Raw genomic sequence first — 23007 nt, 5'->3', positions numbered from 1 at the left:
TAGGCCGCACAGGATCAGGCCGCATCAAACACCACCAGTTGTACTTGCAGAGTAGTGATGGAGAGGAGAGGGGATGGGGGACAGAGGAGAGAGCGACGAAAGGAGAAGAGATCGAACGAGAAAACAGAGCTTTAGGGTTTCTAGCGACTTATGCGGGCCCTCCGTTGTGTCGAGCAAATCGCAGCCATCCCCCGCAAGTCATGTCCCATTAGGAGCCACGTCATATGATGGGTTCCTCCTTTGGGAGATGGGTAGAAGTTTTACCTCTCCCCTCTTCCTCCATTCGTGCTGTCCGCCCGCCCTCTCTCTCTCTCTCTCTCCTCTTCTTCTGCGCCGCACCACCTTTAGCAGCGGCGAATCGATTTGTGAAGTGTCATCTTTCTAGGGCTTCATTTTACTTTGGTGGATTGCGGTTGGTGTTTAGTCTCAACTGATTGAGATCGAGAACGAGATCGAGATCGAGAGAAGCATGGAGGAAAACGCAAAGAGGAACAGGGTCGATCTTGACAGACTCCCGATCAAGCGATTGGACGCCATTGATGAAGCCGGGAACGAGCAATTCCCTCCGTGTGCATCGCCCTCCTCTTACGGCCACCCCTCTTCTTTCTGTAAGTTATATTTTAGGCGTGACCTGAGCACCTTCTTCCTTACAGAGATGTCAGCCATGAAGAGAAGCGTCTTGGTATGATTCGGCGGATCGATTTCTCTAACGTGGTGGCGGAGAATACGGACACGAGGAAGAAACAGAAGAAAAGCCCCAAGGAAGCGGCTCCCGCACCTCAACAGGCCTGGCCTTGGCAGAGTTTGGTGGAAAATTTGCAGCTTGCCCATCAGGAGTTATCTATCATCATCGATCTGATCAACACGGTCCTCTCTCTCTTTCCCCTCTTCTCGGAATGCAGTTGCAATGTTGTCTTTAGTATGGAGAAGTTATCTAATATTCCTATTTCCTGCCTCCAACGGATCGTTCTTCAGTTCGTTTGCTCATGTTTGTTGAGTCCCTTAGCTTCGCTGCGTGTTTCTATGAGATACTTGCTGATTAAGATTAACCTAAAGTTGCTACTGCTGTTGTATGTAACATGGACACGTAAATCCAAGAATACTCTTTCAATTCACAAACTTCTTTAAAGATGCTGGTCAGGCAAGACCGTTTTCTGTATTAGCAATTTCTAACCTTTTCTTAACTCCTAATATTTTGCCTTTGCCTAATGGTGTTCCAGATACCCAGTGAGTGGTCAAATGTTGAACCGTGCTAATATCAAATGAGCATGGTAACTTTTATGCTTATAGGTTAAGGGAATTGGTTTATAGCATCCACAAGTGTTTTAGGGTCTAGGGTTTTTCATACTAGCAAATTTCTAACTTTTTCTTAACTCCTAACTTTTTGCCCTTGCCTTTTCGTGTTCCAGTCACTGATTGGCCAAAATCTTAAACAATGATTATATCCAATGAGCATGGTAATTGTTTGGCTTATATAGCAAGGGAATTGGTTTGTGGCCTCCACAAACAGTCAAGTGTTTAGGGTTCTTAGTCTAGATAGTTTATGAGATCCACACTTGGGTTGAAGTTTTATTATACAATGTTAAGGTAGTGTATGAGATCCACAAAGGTAGTCAAACTCTTATTCTTTTGATAAATAAAATGATTATTTAGATTTTTATCTTTGTAGCTTTTCATTTGCCTCTATTAATGGTATACTAATACTAACTATCATAAATATCTGGTATGTTTGGATCTATAACCAAGAACTTAATAGACAAGTGATCAAGTTGTTTCTCATCATTTTTGTTCATTTCCAAACATGCAGCAGCTAGTTGTGAAATACAGAGAAGCTTGGCTATGCTTTTTCCCCCACATAAATTATGGAGAAGCTTGTTTATTGTAGGTTAATTTACATAAATAGAGAATTTACAGTCAGTTACTTTGTTGGAGATAACTATGTAGGTTGAAGCAAATGATGCAGTAGCAGTGGCTGGAATGCAAAGACCAAAGCAGTTGCCCAATGAAATCCTCTCGGATCTTGCAGTATCTGCAGCGACCAAGCTTCAACGTCTTCGGGTACTAATTTCACTATTAAAATGCGGTAGTGTTTAATGTACTTCCAAGTCATATTATGTATGGCTTTTACAGTTCAATAAGTTTGACCTGCAATTGATCATAATCTCCCTAATGAAGTACTGATAACTGATTATGGTTTAAGTGTATGTTTAGTTGTTTACAGTCTAAAAACTTTACTCTGATAGGGATTCTTCTGCTCTTAGGCTAGCATGGAGTTTTGAGCACTGCATGTTTATCCTTCATACTATCTGAACTCATAACGAGCAGTTTGGTCTGAGGCCACCAGTGAGATGTGGATGTGTATGTCAAAATGAATTTTCTCGTGTTGCAAGCATTGTTGCATGCCTATGGACATGTCAAATATATATGAGGACATTCCAAGAGATCGATTCTGCAACGGAACAAAAAAGAGAGATGAGAATGTTTGATCTTAGAATTGTATTCTTAGTCGATCATAGCCCCACAGTTTCTCCTAGCTGACCCTACTGCTGAACTCAATTTTGTAAATTTTGATCAATATTTTTCCCTTAGTTTACCCACATGATATTTTTTAGAATTAGATGTTTTTTATTACTCTTAAAGAAAACTAAAGGGCAACACATATATTGAATAATGATTATAAATATTTTTAAATTTCTAATCCAAATACTTATAGATCAACTAGACTTGCTTACAATTTCAAAGTAGTTTTTAAGAAACTCTTATAGCGATAACATGTATTACATTTAATTGAGTAAAGCTTGAGGGTCACAGTTAAGGGATTTTTAAGTATGTTGAAAGTCAACATTCATTGAGGGTGAACTGATCGTCAATTGTATATAATAGGTTTAGCTCCTCACCCGATGCACTGGATTTATCCTTTAGAGGATGATAAGATGACTCCTCCTCAACCTGGATGATCAGAGTTTGAGTCACAGAATACTTTCTCTATTTATAGGGTAAGACTACAGACGTTTATCCTTCCTAGACCCCATAGTGATGGAAACCTTGTGCACTGGTTTTGCCCTTCAGCTCCTAGCATATTCTAATGTGCGACACTAGGTTAATCAAGTGTCAACTATTTGTCATTCCCTTAAACGAAAAGTCTCAACTATTTTCTTCACACTGATTAATCAGACTCTGGAGAATAAATCTGGATGTTATTCTGAATTTAAAATAATTGTTCTTTTTGGGTCTTATGCTGACAACATCTGGTGGTCCTTTCTTTGACTTAGTACATTTGTTAATTCTAAATTTTGTGATTTGTTGCTTCTGGGACTTAATGCATGTCATACAGAATCTTGGTAGATACTTCAAGCAATCTTCAAAAGCAATGGAACAAAAAGTTTCAAAAGAGGCTAGATTCTATGGCTCACTGATCAGGTATGTTCCAATCTTCTGGCAGAAGCATTTTCAAATTTTGGAAGAGTATCTAACTCAGTTTTCCATAAAATGATAGATTGCAGCAACACTGGAAAGTAAAACGACAACGTCTGTTAGCAGCAGGCCCAGGAAGTGAGGGGTTCACATTTGATATGCTAGATAATCCAGCAGACACGACCATGATATCTCGTCCATCACCCATTGGTGTGGTTCGTGTTCTTCATGAGACTGCAGGCCTTTTGGCCATACAAAGACCTCAAAGATCATGCCGCTTCATATCCATTAGATATCTTGGGACCAATTTTAGTTCCAAACACAAAGGACTCCCTACTGGGAATATATATGGCTCAGATGAGAGTCCTCAAGCAGACAAGAAGGAAGCTTTAACTGATGAAGATGTCAATTCCTGGGTCAAAGATACACATTCAGCTCTTCGTGAGATTCATCAATCAATATTTTTAGAGCAGGTAATATTGTTCTAATTATTTCATTCACCATTATGAACTTCATAAGTTGTTGGGTTTAATTGGAATTGTAGGTTTTTGATCGGGTGAATCGTGAAAGTTACAGCCCATCTCCAGGAATTAATGTCACTGGGATGCGAGAAGACTTTTTACAGTTAGCAATTGATCAAGATACTTCAATATGTTTATGCCTTGTGTCCTCTAAGAACGAAGATGATATTCAGATGATTGACTCCAGGAGACATCCTCAAAATGGGGAAAATGGGCTCACACGTCCTGACTCATCAGCATCGGCAAATACTAATGAGGACAATAATCCTCTCAAGATGAATAAATTTGGAGTTCCTAATCCTGTCAGTTTAGAGATATATTTGCTCCATGTTTTCCATAAAAATTTCCAGGTGAAAGTAAAGGAGAGACATTTTGCCACAAGAGCACCAGTTCCTGGTCAGGCTCCTGCTGATTCTTGTGGTCTCAGTCATTTCTGTAAGACAGTAGCCCATAGAATTTTTTCCAACAAAGTGCTGGCAGAAATTGAATGTCTCGTAAGAACTGTTCCTCTCTCTCTCTCTCTCTCTCTCTCTCTCTCCAATGATGAATCAGATTATGGAGAAAGTATGTTCTGATTCTACCTTCTTTTATATTCAGGTCAGCCGAATTCCATATCTTCAGTTGTTATCTCACCCTACTTGGCATTCCAGATCATCGTCATGGTCCCTTTCCTTGAAATTTCCCGACTCAATTTTTCATGCTGGTTGCCTCTCCAAGCATCCAAACATCTATGATGTGAAGCATTTAACCAGGTCACAGTTCCATACCAAGATAGTGGTCAAGGATGACCAAGTTACTGTGAGTGGAGAAGGTGCACCTGGTATCCTTAGTTCATTTAGAGGAATTTCTGCTGATGTTTTCTCAGTCAGTTGTTATGGTTGTGACTTGGATGACCTCCCACTGGTTCTTCTTCAGCAGGTATGATTGGTAACATACAGTGTGTGTTTATTCTAGAAAAAGGTTAAAGTTCCAAAATGATAGTACTTGTATTGTTTGACTTGAAAAATTCACTCTGCCAAGATGAAATCATCATGATGGAATGTCCAACTAAGTTCCGAATTCCGATCCTTGTTCCTTTTTGTGGTTGCTCAAATTTTAAAGGTTCAACATTTCTTACATTTAGTGCCTATTGTATTGTCAAGGCCTTGAAATAGTTTAGCTTAAAGCTTAAGAAATTGAGCAGATTGACAAAACAAAAAGTTCTTAGAAATTAGAAATTTGCGACCAAATGATTCAAGAGTACAGAGTAGAGAATGCTTTAACCAAGCTAACTTTGATGTCATTGTCTAACTAAGACAATTTTTTCAAGATATTTCCATCTGCACCCTTGTATAATATAACCAAAGAAAAAGTCAAGGTTTCATTTGAGCAATGAAGCAGATTGCAGGAAATCTGAATTCAAACAAGAAAAGAATGGAACATTAGTGGGATGGTTCATGTGGCCCATTATATCTCAACTATAAAACCTATATAAATCCTGCAAAGAGTTGTATAAAACTTAATAAGCAGGTCAGGAGACTAAGTCGATAGACAGCAAAAGTGAAGTATCAGTTTGGAGTTCACTAGTTTGTAGTTAAAATAGCTGTATAGAAACTGATATGAGACTCGAGGCTTTTGGAACATGTGAATGCTAGTTAATACATTTTAATATTTTCCCTTCCACTGCAATTGAATTGTCATCATTGTTAGGTTCTTGTAGAGTTTCATTCATAAGCTGATCTTGAAAGAGAAAATCGATCCTTACAAGACATGTTGCTCATTAGTTCTGCATTATTGATCTGGCTAGGAAGAAAAGTGTAGCGCAATGTCATTTGTATGCATGTGAACTGTTTTGACATTGTAATTGCTTCCATCTTTTAAATTGTAATCTTCTATTAGTATAAGAATCTCCTGATTGTTTGCATTTTGATGATGATTTCCCGGGATATTGAATTATGACAGAAAATAACCTTGATGGTATCAGGCAGGATTGACACCACGTGTATATGCATCATTGAATTTTCAGAAACCTTATTCTGTACTCTTATCAAATTAACCTTGACATTGCATCTTTGCTTCTGACAGATCGCAGGCCAGATCATCCATTGGCTTCACGAGGAAGCTTTGGTAGTTGGGATGAAGGTAAGTAGAGACTTCCTATGCCTGTATTTTGATGTGGACCAAGGTGACATGCTTGGCCTCGTGGCACATGTGGACCCTAATGATGTTGATGGCTGCATATCGTGGTGGTTGATAATGGAGGATGGATTGACGGAGGATGGGAAGTTTTCTAGAGAAAAGGGGGAGTACGAAAACCGAAGATTTCTCGGTCATTTGTCTCTTGAAGCATTGTATTCTCTGTTGATGGATCTAGTGAACCTGTGTAGTAGTACTACCGGAAGCCATTAATAGTTTAGGGATGGATGATTTCTTCTAAGAAGTAATTCTCATAGTCTGTATCAAGATGATCCTGTAATACATGGGGTTGAAATTAGTATTATAATTTTCTTCTCGCAAACTAAATGCTTTTGTGCTGCGACTCCCTTTCAGACGTAATGGTACTGCGACAGGGTGTGTTTTTAAGTAAATTCTTATAGAACATTAGTGATGCCAGCAAGGAGTTGCAGCTTGTGATAGGCCTCATCTCGGTTGTGTCAATTTGGAATTGGAATTGGAATGGTTGGTTTCTGTTTTATCAAATTTGGAGCTGGAACCGAGTTGGTTCTATAGTCATTTCGGTTTTGATATTGAAATTATCCTACTGTCGGTTTTGATTGATTAAAAAATAAATAAATTATTTCGTCAAGATTCAAACTCGGGCATTAGACTTTATGATTAGAGTACTAATCATATCTTTGTGTTTCTTTAATAAATAAATAAACTTTTTCGTCAAGACTCAAACTCGGGCATTAGACTTTATGATTAGAGTACTAACCATATATTTGTGTTTCTCTTAATTTTTTTCATTTTTAGTCGGTTTCAAATCATTAGATAAAGTCTTAACCACTATATCTATTATGTTTTACTTTGGTTCCGAACCATCAAATCGTTGATCTACATCAGTTGCGATTCCAAGTCAATTCGATTTTTGGTTCCGTTCGAACAAAATCCCGGCCAGGACCATCTTTCTACAAGGAGATATTGTTCCGTGACATGCTAAATCAGGTATATCCATACTGCTGAAGGGGTTCATAAGTGAGGATCAAGCTGAATGGGCTAAAGTAGGGTTTGGAATACCGATCCATGGGTTTCGAAGACCGATCCATACCAATATATCTCGAGTTTTACTCGGCACGATACCTATAGATATATATATCATTAGCACACTAGGGCATATCGACGATATACTCTAAAACCTTAAAAATACCTCCACCTACCACATCAGGATATACCGATCGATAAGCCTCGATAACAATTGTAATCCAAGGTGGTATTGGTCGATTTACCTCGGTACCATTGGCACTGCCCAGTAAAGAACGAACGATTCGCATATCAATATCCTCTTGGATCAGTATGTAATGCCCATATCGAACAATACACATCAAAATTGACAACATGGGCTGAACATCATTTACCATTTGAGATGTCGAAGCTTATTAGTGTACAAACTGATTTCTGTGTGTCATTATATTGTTGTCAAAATCTATGACATCTTAATCCTACATCAGTTTTAATTTTATTCATTTCTTCTATTAGACTAATAGATTTACAGCTAAATACACACTTAGCTTGAAAAATATTCCAGGTTAATCGAAAGACACAACGATAAGAAAATCCGCAAAATCTACTTGTAAAATTCACAATTTGTTTACAATTGCTGCTATAAAGTACAATTATAAATATATAATATGACATTCCTATAGACATGCTATAAGGTAAACTCTTGTCCCTTAATATATCGACATTCTCAGTGTTCAAGATCAACTATGCAAGAGAAACACTAGTCCAATTCCAATGATTAACGATAAGAAAAAACATCTGGTGAGACCTCCAGAACACAGTAGCAGCTTAAGAACTTCACGGTTTTAGTGTTACAGAATTGTGGCTCAAGTTTCCACTATATCATGTTCGATTCATAGCCTGCATAGGAATGAGAATGAGAGCACCTGGTTCCTTGTTTCCTAATGACAATGTCCATCGGCTGCTACTCCTTTCATTCACATCTCCTCCAGTCGAAGATGCTTCTGCCGTGCGAAGCAGCACAATTTTTGCAAGCATTGCAGTAAGCAACGTCAAGCATACATCTCTCACATTATATAAAGATCACCATTGGAAGTTGACTTTTCCTGTGCTAAAAGAATCTTACCCCATCAAAGATGAGCAATAAGAAATTGTTTACGCACATATTGGGTGTGCACAAAAGATTCCAGCTATTCTTCTTACCTGATATTTTGATGAATGAGGTTGTAAGTTGCCCAAGCAAATATCACAACACCAGAGCATATCAATGTAGCTGCCGGTCTACATATGATAGCTTAATCAAGCCAAACAAAAATCTGAAATCCATAAAACACGAGCGTTAAAGATGCCATCCGAGGGGCACATGTTCATAAAGAATTCTTGTGAAAGCAAAATTTGAAGGAAAAAAAGAAAACTGGTACAAGCAATTTCATAAATGTTTGTGTTTATAATTTGATGAATGCAACAAACAAAGAGATATTAATAAAATCCTATAAATTTCAATATAGTTGATCCTATGAAATTCCAGTCCTGAAAAGAATAAAGATCATGCAGGCCATGTTGATTCAAATTATCATTGAACCACAAACACCTGGTGATATATCCTAAAAATTTTACCACCTAAGTGAGGGCCCTCTCACCACAACAAACTCATGAAAATAAACTTGCTTCCTATCAACCATGAAGGAGAAAACACATCTAATCCACCAGAAAAGATTACTTTCAAGGTTCCAAGACAAGTTTTAAATGTCCATGATTTCAATAACACACCAACTGAAATCATGGCAGTGGCACAAGCACACAATAGAGAATATAAACTACAAAAGGCTAGTTAGACTAAATGATGATGATAAATAAATCTATCATTATTAATTGCCTTCCAACTTTTGCAGTTGACAGAACCAAGCAGAAAAGAAAGGTAAAGTCAAAGACTGCTCTATATTGCTTGAACAAGTAATTTTTTTCAGAAGAAATGAGATCTGTGAATTATCAAAACCTAATGTTAGTCATTTATGAAAAATATGACTAGCTATAATGAACTGTTACAGAAAATAAGCTATAATCTTATATTTATGAAAAATATAAGAATTATAATCTATAAATCTTTTGAAATTAGGTTATAGCAGAGCCATAGATCTGACACTTAGTTAAGTGACAAATACTGATAACCACAGACCATACAGTCAAGCAGATATAAATTCAGATCAGCATATAATAGTCCAATGAATTAGAAAACTTTACCCAATGATCAAGACAACAAGGGCTGTAAACCAGAGAAGATATTGGCACAAGTTGTGCTTTGGTCTAACAAGTTCCATGTTATAACCTGGAGGGATGTGCCTACGGCTGATCCACCCAAACTGAGGACGCATTAGAAGCACAAAACCAAGCAGAAAACCAGAAACAAATCCTCCAATATGGGCAGAACTATCCACATGAGGAACAACTCCAACCACCAAGTTAATAGCAATTACGACCATTAGAGTCAAAAGTGCTGCACACTGAAAGGAATTTCAATTCATGTTTTATCAATTCAAAATCTAGTTTTAGAACTGTCTTTGATACTCTGCCATTTAATAATTAATACCTTATTAGAGTAAATTGTCCAATTTGTGATCAGCTCAGACAGCATTGCCCCTAACAATCCAAAAAGTGCACCTGATGCACCAACTGATATATTTGATTGAATAGAGAAACAGGACATCAAGCTCCCACCAATGCCAGAAAGGACATATAGTAATCCAATTTTCACTGCATAAAATAACAATGAAGAAAACAATTAAAGGTATATCTTAGTAGATAATGCAGCAACAGCAACCTTCATCCAGGGCGATATTACATATGAAGTTTCAGCAACATAAAAAAGATGCAAATAAGTAGAAAAATCTGCATCAGAACTATAAAACTCATAGAATTAGGTAGGGGCAGCTGCTATGAGGCCTCTTGAAAGACTGTTGATCTTTTGTGATTTTTAGCAGAAAAGTCATCATCTACAGGATTCTGATGTATCAAGTTTTCTACTATCTTTTAGGAAGCTTGAGACCAGCTTGCAATTCTGCTAAAAATTTATAAGGACATACCAAGAAAGAAGTAGTGCCTTCTCCTCGTGGCATAAAAACCAACCACAACTGTAGTTTCCAAGCTTACAGGGATTTTATAGAATTTCAAGGTAAATCTTACTTTTCAGTGAATGCTTGACATGTAGATAATCTCATATTGTAAGCTATTGAACTACAGTCCACATGGATCTAAGAGGATCATGCAAAGGATTCCCGTGCCACATGCTGAACTCATGTCAGCCACAGAGTAATGCAATTTTGTGCTGCACTTGCCAGCCCATGCAGATTTCAGGACCTGGAAGATTCCTGCATTTGAACATAGGCACATGGCATATGAACAAATATGCCTGCATGCTATGATAAAATGAGCATCTTTTTGCCTTTTTTGAACTATTTGTTCTCATGGGCAATGAGTCCAGATGTTGTGACCAGTGTACTAAGCTTCTTACAACAAACAAAAAGAAGGCAAATGTACATCTGAAGTTAGTATAAGATGACTAACACTAGTTCACATTTTAATTCTTACCAAATCCAAATTCCTGTTCAAGACGAACGCCCGTGAATAGAAGGCTTAACATGTTAGCAAGCAAATGGATAACCCCAGCATGTAACCATATGCAGGCAAGAAGCCTCCATCTTTCACCTTCCACTACTACTTTATTGTAATCAAGAGCCCCCAAACTATCAAGCCTGCATAAAGTTCAGAGATGGATTACAATCCTCTCTTTGCTTAGTGCCACAACATTAGCATTGTGATATAAGAATGAGAAATAAATGTAATATTTGTTAACACCTTATGTCAAGTACAATGCAACGACATCTTTAAAATTTCACATCATAATGCAGTCAACATTGTAGCATGCATATGCATCATCGTGTACGCATTACTTCATGATGTCCAAAATTCTTCTATTTCAGAATGTGAATAGTATAATCCACAATGTTAGAGACTTGACAAAATTGACAAGATAACAGACACTAACATGTACCATATATTCCTCTCATGTTCTAAACTTCTAATGAACCGTTACAGAAAAGATCATAGTATCTTATAAAAGTCTGCCACCATTAGCACAAGGACACAAAATTTCATGCATAAACAAATAGCATATAGAGATTTCCCTCAAAAAAATAAAAAAAGAGCCAATCCTTGGTTCTTAAGACTATTGATAAGAAAATAATTAGCAGTCCAAAGTTCAGGGTCTAGGTTATCTTTTCAACACTGTAGGAGGAATGGACCAAGTACAAATTATTAAATTAATATTATATAAATCTAAATAAACACCAAGAAGAAAGTACTACATTCTCAAGTCTTAACAGCCAAGCAAGATGGCTGCCAATAGTCTATGTCGCTCAATCAAGTTCACAAACTCAGATGGAAGCAACAAGTTCACATCCAGAATTATTCACAATGTAGTTCTGAAGTCCACCTTACATATGACATCAATGTAAAAGAAGTTATCAACAAGGTCATGGTATGTAAATATTCTTATATTATGAAGTGAAATAAATAATAAAAAGAAAAGGGACAAAATATTAGTGGTATGAAACATCAGATGTTTAGGGAACAACAAAGAGAGCCCAATGCAGGACAAGTCCTACTTGTGCTCATGAGAGCTTGAGTTCTCTTATTTCCTTTGATTTTCTTCATCTGTTTACAAGTTCTGCTTTTTTCCCCTTTTCTAGTTCTTTTTCTCTAGTATTACACACAAATAGAGCTTGTAATATTGTAATTAAGTTTTCTAGTCATAAATAAACCTATTTCTAAAATGAGTAAAATCCTGCTGTGAGCGAGTAATCATTGATGCCATCAAATTCACCATTGCTCTTTTTGCCCTCCCCTTCGTTTTAGTGAATCTGATTTGGAGAGTTTTCCACCCATTAGTCAATCGTTGAACAACGAGACAAACTCACAAATGTGCAACTAGCTAAATAAACCCAAACCCCAACACCCCCACCCCCCTAAAACGAAAAGGCCATACAACGTGACCTTTGCGGGATACAAGAAATGCAAAAGCCTGGTACTAGCCACGGGTGTGATAACATTCAATTGCTTCCTTTTCTATTCTCCTCTCCTATGCATTGTCAATCACTAGATACAAAGCGAGAAATATCAAGCATAACAAATGCCAACTGAAGTTAAGATTCAAAGGGAAGGAACAAGGCATAGAAGAATAGAACCCGTAATAGGATGATAAAAGAGAGACGAGCTGACGTGTAGAGGGAGGGACCAAGGAGCGGGTTGATGGAGAAGGGCTCGAACGCGAATCGGCCAAGGGAAGGGAAGACGCAATCGGAGGCCTCGAGGCGGTGGGTGGAGGGGCAGTCGTTGACATACATGGTGTAGCCGAAGGAGACAATGTTGGCAAGGGCGATGAGGGGCACCAACCACGCCACCCACGTCTCCTGAGGCGGCGGGGGGCACGGTGCCACCCACGGGCCTCTTCGGCCAGCGTCCAAGTCGCTCATAGCTGGCGAATACGAAGCCTTCTTCCCCATCCTCCTCCTGCTTCGTTCGACGGCAGCACGAGACCGGAGGGAAGAAGGCCACTCTTGCGCGGTCTTCTTGGACGAAGGTTGTTAGGAGGGAGAGGGCGACGGGGAAAGACAACCAACCAATCAAAGAAAGAGGGAGGAGGGAGCCACCACTGCCAAACAGATGCAAAACCGAATTCATAAATAATTATAATACAAATAAAAAAAGGATTAGCGGTTATTTATTTATTTATTTATTTCCGTTTTCCTTAAAAAAAGATAAATCAATAAAGACAGAAAAAAAAATAAAACAACTCATTTTTAAGAGACAAAACAAGAATATTAAAAAGATGAGACTCTACGCGATTAAAAATAAGCATGACTATTTGTGGCGAGAATTGGCAAGTTTTTTCCAAGTAATTCGCCCAATAAAAATTAATTCTTCTGACTAACTAATTTTGTTTAACGTAAATTAATTCTCCTGCCAGGATAAAAAGAAGAGCGTATTATAACATGGACACTATCAGAAATGAAACAGGAAAGAAAGCAAACCCCAGCTTAGATATAAATATATTCCAATGCATCAAGGAAGTCTCACCTGTCCGGAGAAACAGATAGACAACTCGGAACAAAAAGAATATTCCAAAATCAAGAGAGTACCTTAGGGTATTGCAATGGATGGTGATCAGAAGAAGCTGCCACCTATATTTCTGTCCACCTTAAGTCGTGGATGACAGCAAGACCATGGTTTCAGCGCAACTTTCCTGCTTAAGAGTCCTGCTAGTAGTTTAAGCAATTGTAAGCACATCTTCCAATGAAGTTTCTCTTTCTTGTGCTTCTTTAAACTGAATTAATCAAATGGCAAACAGGCAAGTGTAATTTCTAAGAGTATCAAGCGCCACAAATAATCATTGAAGAGATCAAGGTATCTGCCTAGAATCAGAGAGGAACATCTGGAACCACATGACAAAATAGTTACATTATACAGAAAGTTATGAACCTGATTTGCAACATACCCTTGAACAAACAAATTTGATATCCTATGAGTTAAATGCTAAAAGTTGGTAGAGTGGTCTTGCTGACCAGAGAAGACAATTCTGAATAGAAGCTGATGAACCCATAAAGCAATCAAACCCTTCCAGAAAGATAGCTTGCAAGTGAATCAATTGGCCTTTTGGCTATCAGGTGTTCCCCTCTCCTGGCATCTTACCTTGATCCGAACCAGGTAATCAGCTGCTATCCATGCAAAACTAAGCCGTGCAGGCACCCCATCCCCATCAGGTTCTTTTAATTCGCTATACTTTTTTACCCACCGAGGATGATAAGTCACTTGATACCATGCTGAAGCCTTCATTTCATAAAAAAAACACTTCTCATCATCTGTAAGTTGTAAAAGATCAGGGCTCATGGTCTTAAAAATATGCCGGAACTGTTTACGAAGTGAGCTGTATGCATTCTTTAGCCGCTCCTTTAACTCGCCTTGTTTCCTGCTATTGTACTTTGGCAAGGACCAAATATGGCCAGTAACCACTTCCCCCTCTGAGCTGACTCTGTACTGAGCTAACAATGCATTTAGATGTCGGTCATATACAACCTTGTTTTGCCATGCATCGGCAAGGTAATCTAAGGATCCAATAATCTCAAGATCCGTATCATAGGGTAAGTCCTCAAATGTGCATGGTAGTTCGGATGGCAACTCATCATCAGTGGCATCTTTGATCTTACGATACAACTTTCCCAAGATCTTCTCTGACTTATAGGACAAACGGTCATCCTTACCCATGAAATCAGGATAGGTCTTAGGTTTAAGGGCTGGCGGCATAGTTACAATTTTTCCTGTCTTCGGGAAGTCCACAGCAGTGGCAGCCAGCTCAGCTAACTTAAGGCAATTCTCATCCAGGGCTCCATGTTCACTACGGTCAGCATGGACCACATGAGCATTACAAATGACACCATGGTTTTCATTTACCATATTCTTCAAATAGAAGTCAATAATGTCCTGGAGGAAAAAAATTGAAAAACCATGTGTGAAATTCTACATGTAAAACCATTTCCTGGAACATCAATCTTTTACAGACACAAAATAAATATCAGTGCGAGTACACAGTTTCTTAACTCATGCTAGCAATATGATATTGCATGTTTACAACTTGATCTTCCATTGAAAAAAAAATATCCGCTTCTATTTACTGAAAACAGCATATGCATGCTTACAACTTATAGTTCATATAATACTGCAGAGTTGAACGACCAACACACAAACCGAGCAGTCAATTTTGGGTTTATCAATCTTAAGAAAATTCTCATCAATTATTCTTCACATAACCTTCAAATGAATAATAACAAACTCTATAACCCAATATATGTATTTTGGGTGTACCAATCTTAGGAAAGTCACAAATTAATTTTTCTTCATATAACCTACAAATAGATTATTACAACTTCATAACCCAATAACTAATAGTACATAAGATGCTAACCAAACTTTTGTCAGCATATGGACCCAGAACTGTGGCCTGTTTATCGTAACTCACCCCACCATCTCTCTTATTTGATGACCAGGGAGAAGCTATATTAACAACTATAAAAGGATATATCTCATGGAAACAACAACCATCAATATCCTTTAGTACATTTATACTAATGCTTCACCACTAACAGATGGACTACAGCTGTATACATTTGATATTCCAGCTGAAGCTGTTGCTTAGAATAAAAAAAGTATTTCCTGATGATGCAACAACATAATAAAAATGTATTTAAGCTAGTTCTTAGCTGAGTCTAGGGTGCACCGGATTTGAGATACTAAATTCAACTAAGGTATGAATATAGCATTTTGGGAAAGTTCTGTTGCGATAAAGTAGGAAGTAAATGATCTGAAAGCCTTCTAACTTAAAAAAAAGAAAATCATCTCTTTTGCCTGCATGTGCTATTCAAGATGATGGCATGAAGCTATTGACTCTGCATGTTTCTCTCGAAAACCAAAGTGAGTGCAGGGAGACCCTTTTACTATCTTCTTCTTCTCCTTTCTTCTCCCAGGATGTTTTTAGAATATCCCCCATCCCCCATGTAAAACTGATTCACAACTCAACTTCATTGTAAGTTTTGGGACAGCAAGATAATTACTATGTCCCGTTGACCCATTCTCCAATTTTTGGTATTTGATACTATAAGAAATTATATAACCACTATTCATGATTTCCTGCAAACTATAATTTGTTCTCTTGACTTAGATTCAATGATTAAGGTTCCACTATAGTTGCTATCATCTGACTGGTCCATCATCATTCCATCATCGTGTAGATTTAGTGAATCAGAAGTTTTTAAGTCCATGGCACATGCAAAATACTAGTAAGGTAAAAATCATATAGCATAGAACTTACTTGAGGCAAGATTTGCCGTGGAAATTGCTTGACTTTAGCAGGGGTATAATCCATTGGTATCCAGCTCTTCTTGCCTGGAGGTAAAAGATTTTCATCCCATGTCACAAAGTAGAGATCGCCATCCAGGTCACTTCCAGATGCCTCATTGGTATGAGGCCTGTCTCCTCTTTGAGGAAATATTAAACAATCAACATGATGATGCAACTCAGGTACATCAACAGCTTCAAGGATCCTAATATCTCCTGGGTGAAGACACGGGTTTTTGCCTACAGCCACAGTACCCACAATTACTTGCCTATTGTTCTGTGATGCTGAAAACCTCGAACCGTGCTTTGACAAACAATTCTCCAGTGAAGGAGTTGAGGCCTGGATAAAGCATTGTCCATGTTCAAGAACCCCAAGTTCATCAAGGCAGCCCATTAACAACCTACCTTTTGGAACAAAAATTTTTGTTTTTGCCAAAAGATCTCCTAGCTGTGTGGACCTTATGCATGAGAGCATCGCTTTCAAGTGAGGTTCACTTTGAGGTCTGAAACCAGCACTCAACATCATTGCTGCAGTGTTCCCTTGTTCAGCACATGAGGTGGTAAGAATCTCAAATGCAACATTGGTATCATGAAGTATCTGATTCAGTTTAAGAATCATCGTGTCCTGCATTCTTTCGAAAACACTATCAGGTACCTTCAATGATGAAAGCAATGTCACGATCTGTCGGTTTAAAAAGCCTGGCTGGAACCTGGTCCATGAAACCACCTCCAAGATTGTATGGTTAGACTCAAATTTGTTCATGCTTGGTCTCAGGGACAGCTTGATCCCATCATCATTTCCTGGCCAAACAGCTACGACCCCTTTGCAGCCAGCATATCTGATCTGATAGGCAGAAGGGGGGTCCTCCGTCAAATGCAGTTTTTGGGCAACTTCCAGTGCAAGCTCTGGTGTGATCTTTCCTATTCCATCTGAAAAGACATATCCATTTCGCTTAATATCTTCAAGTTCAGAATTTACTTCATTTGGTGTCACGTTCACTGTGGCATATGTGGATGAAAAGCACTGCCCCATTCGAGCAGCACACTTCGCGACATTCTTATTAGAGAATTTGCCCATCCAGTTCCTAATGGTTGCCACTGTTATAGAGCCAGAAACCTCTGCAAAAAACCAGGCTGACCGATCCCGTAGCTGATTGGACGAAAATGCTAAAAAGGAGTACTTCTGACCATATAGATGAAAACCATTAGTTAGTATATCCTTTACCCTCTTAAACACAGTAGTTTTCTGAGGAAACGAGTTTGAAGTGATGTCCCGAACGATCGGTGCAACATAGTAGTTCAAAACATTACTATTCAACTGTTGCATCCCTTCATCCGTAAAAGTCACCCTCAAGAATCTATCAGCAACCTCCTTGTACTTCCGAAGAACCCTATTCGAGAGTTCTACCTCTGGAGGGAGACAGTACGCCTTTGTTGGAGTTATAACAAGCTTCCTCACTTCAATAATGTCATCAGAGAACTTCGAGTGCCTGAGAAGTTTGGGGTTCCTTAAAAGCCACTCCTGGACAAGCTTAAGCCTCCCCGGGGCATCAAATATGGGGTACTTGTAAGACAAGATATGCATCAGTGCTGTTCCATTTACCATCTCACTCTGGCACCTCAGTAAGGAAAAGAACTCGTCAGACAGTTGGTGCTGGTTAACTATGCCTCTATGTACTAGTGCATTCACTAAAAACATTGTTGCAAAATTGATACCTTTTTTGTTCTGAATACAGAAAAAGGGATCAGACATGTGAGCTCCATAACCAGGCTCATCTCGGACTACAAGCCGGCATCTCGGCCGGTTCTCAGCTACACCATGTTCTCTCAGATAAGCCAGGGATCTCTCCATCTTAGGCCCAAAACGTGGGGACAGTGAAATCCTGTATGAGTTACACCGACCGATGGCACCACTAGGTGTAATGTCCGTTGTTCTGATCCAGGGATCCTCATCGTCTAACAGATTAAACGGGACAGACGTGTAGATGTCATCATCAGCAGTCCGATAATACACGTAAGGCGCTGAGATTAGCTGGAACTGCATCACAAAGGGGGCTGCATCCTTGTGTACTCTCACTTCATTGATGTCTCTAAGCAAGAACTCCACCTTGAAATCACACATGATCAGTGTCATTTCCCGCAACCCTTTGAAATAGAAAGCTGTCTCTTTGGAGAAAAGGATCTTGCAGCAATCATCGAAGGGGTCGATCACAAAATCGACCGCCGAATCAGGCCCCTTCCAACTGACCAAGAATTCATCTCTGCTGACCAAATTACCGATCTCGACGCTGGCGTTGGAGAATCTGAAGGGGTCGGTTGTCCTCCTCCTGTTGACACGGAACGAACTCTCGGTTCCCACATTGGCCCTCAGCGGGCGGCCATTCAAGACAAGATCACACTTTCCCGCGGCATCCATTGCTTTCTTAACGGCATCAGGGCGCGCAAAGTGAACAAATGCGTGAGGCACCACGCGGCCGTAATCGTCCTTCCTCGGCACATCGAAGGCATCATCAGTGCCCTTGAAGACGGGGTATGACTCGGGCGGGGTCCAGGACGTCTTCACACGACACCGCCAAATGATCCCAGCTTCATACTCCAAGAAATCAGCGAGTTCCTTCGAGGAGACCTTCGCATCGAACCCGCCGAAACTTACCTGACTAACAATCATTTCCTTCTGCTCCGTGTTCCTATGGAACGAATCCATGGCGTCCTAAATCAGAGGAAACCGGACGATCGGGTGTCGCTGCTATGATTGTGAAGATCTCCAATACGAAAATTAAGATTATCGATTAAGTCGGGAAACAAAACAAATCAAATCGTATCCCATCTCCGACTCCACTCGCGAAGGCTGCCCGAGAAGCGAAGCAAGAAAGGGAGAAATGAAATGGGGGAGGGACGACGTTGGTTACCACGAATGCAGTTCTGCTTCTTCCGCCTCCTTTCTTGCGGCAGTAAAAGGAGTCACGCCATGTGTCGTCCCGAGATTGCAAGATTGAGTTTTAGGAGGGGCGGAGTAAACGCAGACCGCGCCGCTGGGATTGTTTATAGAATGGTTTTTGCGGCAACGAGGTGGATTTGCTTATAATAAAAATATTTGTATTCCTTTAGCGTTTTTTGTTTTCTCAGATAAAAACCTTCAAATTTTCAGTATTTTCAATGTACGTCTTATTTTGTTTTATTTTTATATAATATTTTTCTTTAGTCATCTTTATCATTTTATCTTAGGCTTCGACTGTACTATATTTATCTTCGTCTTGTCGTTATCACCTTCCACCCTATACCCCCATTCGTAATTCTTTTTATATTATTATCTTTGTAGTGATGGTAAAAAATGAAAGTTAGAATATGACCTCCACAAGAATATAATAAAAGAAATGATCATACAAGATAAAGGCAGTAAGACGAAAGACAACCACGATAAAATAAAGATGATCACAATAAAACAATGGACTAAGGATATTTTCATATTTTAGCTAAAATAAAGGATATTTGGCAAGAAGTAGAGTGAAAAATGAACATTTCATGAGAGAAAGTAGACAAAATTGAATAGATAAAAAATTTCATGAGATGCTTATTTTCAAACCCCTATTTACTATTTATAATCTTATTTTTTTTAAAAAAAAATATTTTTAAATTATTCCTTTGTAAGTGGACTTAAATAAATTTTTTTCTTTTTATTATTTTTCTTTCTCCTCAAAGAACGTTGTTGAGGGCGACGAGTATTAGGGAGTCTTAGTGTGGATAGGGAGCATAGGATAATGATCGACAACAATGATGGCATTGGTAGGGAGCATAGGATAATGATTGACAACAACATTAACAAAGAGTAGTACCACGGGGTTACGGGGAAGAAAAAAAGATAAATTAATAATAATAAGATTATAAATAATAAAAATAAAAAAAATATTTTTAAGGATTATCAATAGTAAAAATGTGGTTGTGAATAGTAAGCTTCAATTAAACCAATATTTTTCGCTAAAAAAATTCCATAGCATGAGTTTACGTGTAATTGCTTTCATATGCCCACTTTCACTATCATCGTCACAATCCCTTGAAAAGCAAATTGGGATGAATTATATATTCAAGGGCCTCTATCACCCAAAAGGCTATTCATTGATGGGCATCATTAGAGGTCATCGAATGCTTTCAATGAGCGCACTAATTAGCCATGATTATTGTAGTATAATCATCATTCAAGATAATTATATCCTCCAAAAATTGGGTTGCGATGCATTATGCTTTCCTCAAATCTACTCCGCGTTCGTACTTCAACAAAAATACAATTTAGTCTCCTTATACTGACAGGATTAATTGTGATTTTGGCAAATAACACTTTTAGTCAAGCTCAATTTATCATGTAATCCATAATTTTATTGTGAGCATTTGGCAGACATATGATAAGACAATGTGATATTTTTTATATAAATTATATTTTTATAAAAATATAAATTTATTAAGAGAAATATTTTAGGAGATTACTATTTATAACTCTTATTTTGAAATCTCCAACCTCATTTTAATGATTTTTAATATATATAAAATATTCCTTTGCAAATGCACCAAAATATCATTCTCTTCTTCTACAGGTAGCAGAGTCGACGGTGACGATGCCATTGGAAGATCGATGATAATGACTTCCTCCTCTTTCGTAGCCAGTAGAGCTAACGACAACGTTAGCGGAAGATCGATGGCAAGTGGACATGCTAGGGTTAGCAATAGGTGACAATAACTTTCTAAACTTCAGTAGCAAGCAAAGCTGATAATAGTATCAACGAAAGATCAATGATAGGTGAGTAAGTCAAGGCCATCAATTAATGATAGTGAGCGATAAGGACAAGAACGTGGGTGATGATCGACGACAATAAATAGTGGAGAGAGTCGACAACAATAATTATGGGGGATAATAGGGTGTGCAGACGATAGGGAGAGTCCGTGGTAATACGGTGTGCAAACGGAGGCCTACAGGTTTCTAATATTTAGGGCCTACAGGTTTCTCCCATTCATTCATGATTCAACATAGTGGCAGTAGTGCGAAATGTTTCGGCATATCATCATTGGCTTTGTGATGCCCATCCCTCTCTTTAGAACGCCAATCATGAAAATTACTTCTCATGCACTCCTACTCCTATACAGAACTGCATTGCCAGCTTCTCCATCATCTCCATATGCTATATATTTCCTGGGCAACACAGGTCGAGGAACCTTAGTATTTTCACAAGACCAAGTTCCCTTTCTCTATTGCAGCCTCACAACATCGTCATAACTGCAGCTTCAAATTATAACGACGACGGATATCAAGGGAATAACCCTTGACAATACAATCGGGCGTAAAGGATCCTCTATGCACTACATTTCTCCTAACCCTCCTTGAACCCATGAGAAATCGACAGGAGTACATACAAAAGACATGGGATTGAAATGCTAAGATCTTTTTTCTCTCATTATCTTTCTCTCTCTTCCTTATTTTACGGGTATTTGTTCATAGGAGACTCATGATATTTTGTTTAAAGAAAACTTTATTGTAGATCGCCTAGAACATGAGTGTCCTCCTTAAATATAATTTACTAATTGATAGGGCATATTTTAGTAAACAGACTCTTCAACATCAGCCCATGCTAACGATAGCACCGTCAGGTACAAGCTCATCTTGAGAAATTCGGGACGACATCGTCAGGTACAAGCCTACCCTGAGAAACTCAGGACGATGCCGCACAATGTCATCCCGCACCATAATACCAACTCCTATGTACAGGTATAAATGTCCACTACACAGCCAGCGACGCGCAGTGCCATTCCGCAGCATACGACCAACTCCCATGTAGAGCTAAATGTCCACTGCTCAACCAGCGTCGCACAGTGTCGTCTCGCACTATACGACCAACTCTCATGTATAAATATAAATGTTCACTGCACGGCTCATGTAGAGCTAAATGTCCACTGCTCAACCAGCGTCGCACAGTGCCGTCTCGCACCATACGACCAACTCTCATGTATAGGTATAAATGTTCACTGCACGGCTAATGCCGTGCAGTGCCGTCTCGCACCATACGACCAACTCCCATGTACAGGTATAAATGTCCACTGCCCGGCCAACGCCACGTAGTGTCGTCCTGCACCGAATGACCAACTCCCATGTATAGGTATAAATGTCCACTACCCGACCAGCACTGTGCAGTGTCGTCCTGCACCATACGACCAACTCTCATGTACATGTATAAATGTCTACTGCTCGGCCAGCACCACGCAGTGTCGTCCCACACCATACAACCAACTCCCATGTACAGGTATAAATGTCCACTGCTCGACCAACGCTAGGGGGAGGGTGACACATTCGACTGACTCTCATTCCACTCAATTTTAACTTGAGCTTCGAAGGGGTCAGATCAGGAAAAACTCCTCCCGACGTTGGCCCTAAGTGCATGGGTTGGCGATACGATAGAATGTGACAACTTTTACGACCCATCCCGACCTAACGTTCGTCTCGGTCATCAAAGATTTTACGTTAACACCCTTGGATATTTAGAACCGGACTGAACCATGCTGACTCCTCGATCACGGTACAAAGGTGTACTAACACTACTATTCAAAAGGTTGTGAGTTGAAGCGTTCGTAGTTCGATTGATATGAATCCCACTAAATGCGTTGGTAGAATGGGGATGCCATTGCAAAGATTTTGAGGGATCAGGGAAAAGGTGTTGAATGTTTGAGCATATTGATGAGACTTCACCACAAAGTTGGCGAAGCAAAGTTATTTTGCTAATTGAAAATCGTCAATAATAGCCTATCATTCTGCATGTAGTGGACTGTAATCAAGATGGTGGGACCAACCCTTACCAATCATGATTCCATCAAAATCGACAAAGCTAATTCTATAGCCTGCAAAAAACTTGTGCTTGAAAAAGACTCATCGCTAGTGCTCCACCGAGGGGGCTTATCATCGGGGCTTGAGAAAGAGACGACATCGTGGAAA

The 23007-nt window shown here is 39.1% G+C and overlaps 3 protein-coding genes across 8 annotated transcripts; 1 reads left to right on the top strand and 2 right to left on the bottom strand.

Annotated features, from left to right (window-relative positions):
- The first annotated feature begins 261 nt into the window (after nucleotides 1–261).
- Nucleotides 262–6417, top strand: LOC135600144 (mediator of RNA polymerase II transcription subunit 17-like). The gene is made up of 8 exons (XM_065094118.1): nucleotides 262–567; nucleotides 654–867; nucleotides 1945–2058; nucleotides 3335–3420; nucleotides 3497–3887; nucleotides 3959–4429; nucleotides 4533–4853; nucleotides 6000–6417. The coding sequence occupies exons 1-8, from the start codon at nucleotides 470–472 to the stop codon at nucleotides 6321–6323; spliced, it is 2019 nt and encodes a 672-aa protein (XP_064950190.1). The 5' UTR covers nucleotides 262–469; the 3' UTR covers nucleotides 6324–6417.
- Nucleotides 6418–7680: 1263 nt separating this feature from the next.
- On the bottom strand, nucleotides 7681–12807 carry LOC135600160 (RHOMBOID-like protein 3). Of its 6 annotated transcripts, none has more exons than XM_065094124.1 (6): nucleotides 12369–12807; nucleotides 10680–10843; nucleotides 9682–9845; nucleotides 9421–9595; nucleotides 8298–8410; nucleotides 7681–8215 (listed from the first exon to the last, which is right to left on the bottom strand). In XM_065094124.1, exons 1-5 carry the CDS (start codon nucleotides 12650–12652, stop codon nucleotides 8394–8396), a joined length of 804 nt encoding a protein of 267 aa, XP_064950196.1. In that variant the 5' UTR covers nucleotides 12653–12807; the 3' UTR covers nucleotides 7681–8215; nucleotides 8298–8393. The 6 variants fall into 6 exon arrangements, with proteins under 6 accessions (XP_064950196.1, XP_064950193.1, XP_064950191.1 ...); XM_065094121.1 differs by having other exon boundaries at nucleotides 9336–9595; nucleotides 12369–12806; XM_065094119.1 differs by having other exon boundaries at nucleotides 7681–8205; nucleotides 9336–9595; nucleotides 12369–12806.
- A 697-nt stretch (nucleotides 12808–13504) lies between these two features.
- On the bottom strand, nucleotides 13505–19059 carry LOC135600128 (probable RNA-dependent RNA polymerase SHL2). Its single transcript, XM_065094117.1, has 2 exons — nucleotides 16012–19059; nucleotides 13505–14627 (listed from the first exon to the last, which is right to left on the bottom strand). Exons 1-2 carry the CDS (start codon nucleotides 18739–18741, stop codon nucleotides 13791–13793), a joined length of 3567 nt encoding a protein of 1188 aa, XP_064950189.1. The 5' UTR covers nucleotides 18742–19059; the 3' UTR covers nucleotides 13505–13790.
- Nucleotides 19060–23007: the final 3948 nt, after the last annotated feature.

Source organism: Musa acuminata, chromosome BXJ1-2, assembly GCF_036884655.1.
Source record: "Musa acuminata AAA Group cultivar baxijiao chromosome BXJ1-2, Cavendish_Baxijiao_AAA, whole genome shotgun sequence".
Classification (NCBI taxonomy): domain Eukaryota; kingdom Viridiplantae; phylum Streptophyta; class Magnoliopsida; order Zingiberales; family Musaceae; genus Musa; species Musa acuminata.
Note: the sequence above shows the minus strand (reverse complement) of the source record. Positions and strands in the feature narration are given on the sequence as shown.

Excerpts from the sequence above, each read along its gene's own strand:
- LOC135600128 (XM_065094117.1), bottom strand. The coding sequence starts at position 18,741 with ATGGATTCGTTCCATAGGAACACGGAGCAGAAGGAAATGATTGTTAGT. Across the intron at positions 14,628-16,011 it reads CACGGCAAATCTTGCCTCAA|GACATTATTGACTTCTATTT; the intron begins GTAAGTTCTATG and ends TTTTTCCTCCAG.
- LOC135600160 (XM_065094121.1), bottom strand. The coding sequence starts at position 12,652 with ATGGGGAAGAAGGCTTCGTATTCGCCAGCTATGAGCGACTTGGACGCT. Across the intron at positions 10,844-12,368 it reads CTTGGTCCCTCCCTCTACAC|GCTTGATAGTTTGGGGGCTC; the intron begins GTCAGCTCGTCT and ends AACTTTATGCAG. Across the intron at positions 9,846-10,679 it reads TGAACAGGAATTTGGATTTG|TGAAAATTGGATTACTATAT; the intron begins GTAAGAATTAAA and ends TATTTTATGCAG.
- LOC135600144 (XM_065094118.1), top strand. The coding sequence starts at position 470 with ATGGAGGAAAACGCAAAGAGGAACAGGGTCGATCTTGACAGACTCCCG. Across the intron at positions 4,430-4,532 it reads TGGCAGAAATTGAATGTCTC|GTCAGCCGAATTCCATATCT; the intron begins GTAAGAACTGTT and ends TTTTATATTCAG. Across the intron at positions 4,854-5,999 it reads CACTGGTTCTTCTTCAGCAG|ATCGCAGGCCAGATCATCCA; the intron begins GTATGATTGGTA and ends TGCTTCTGACAG.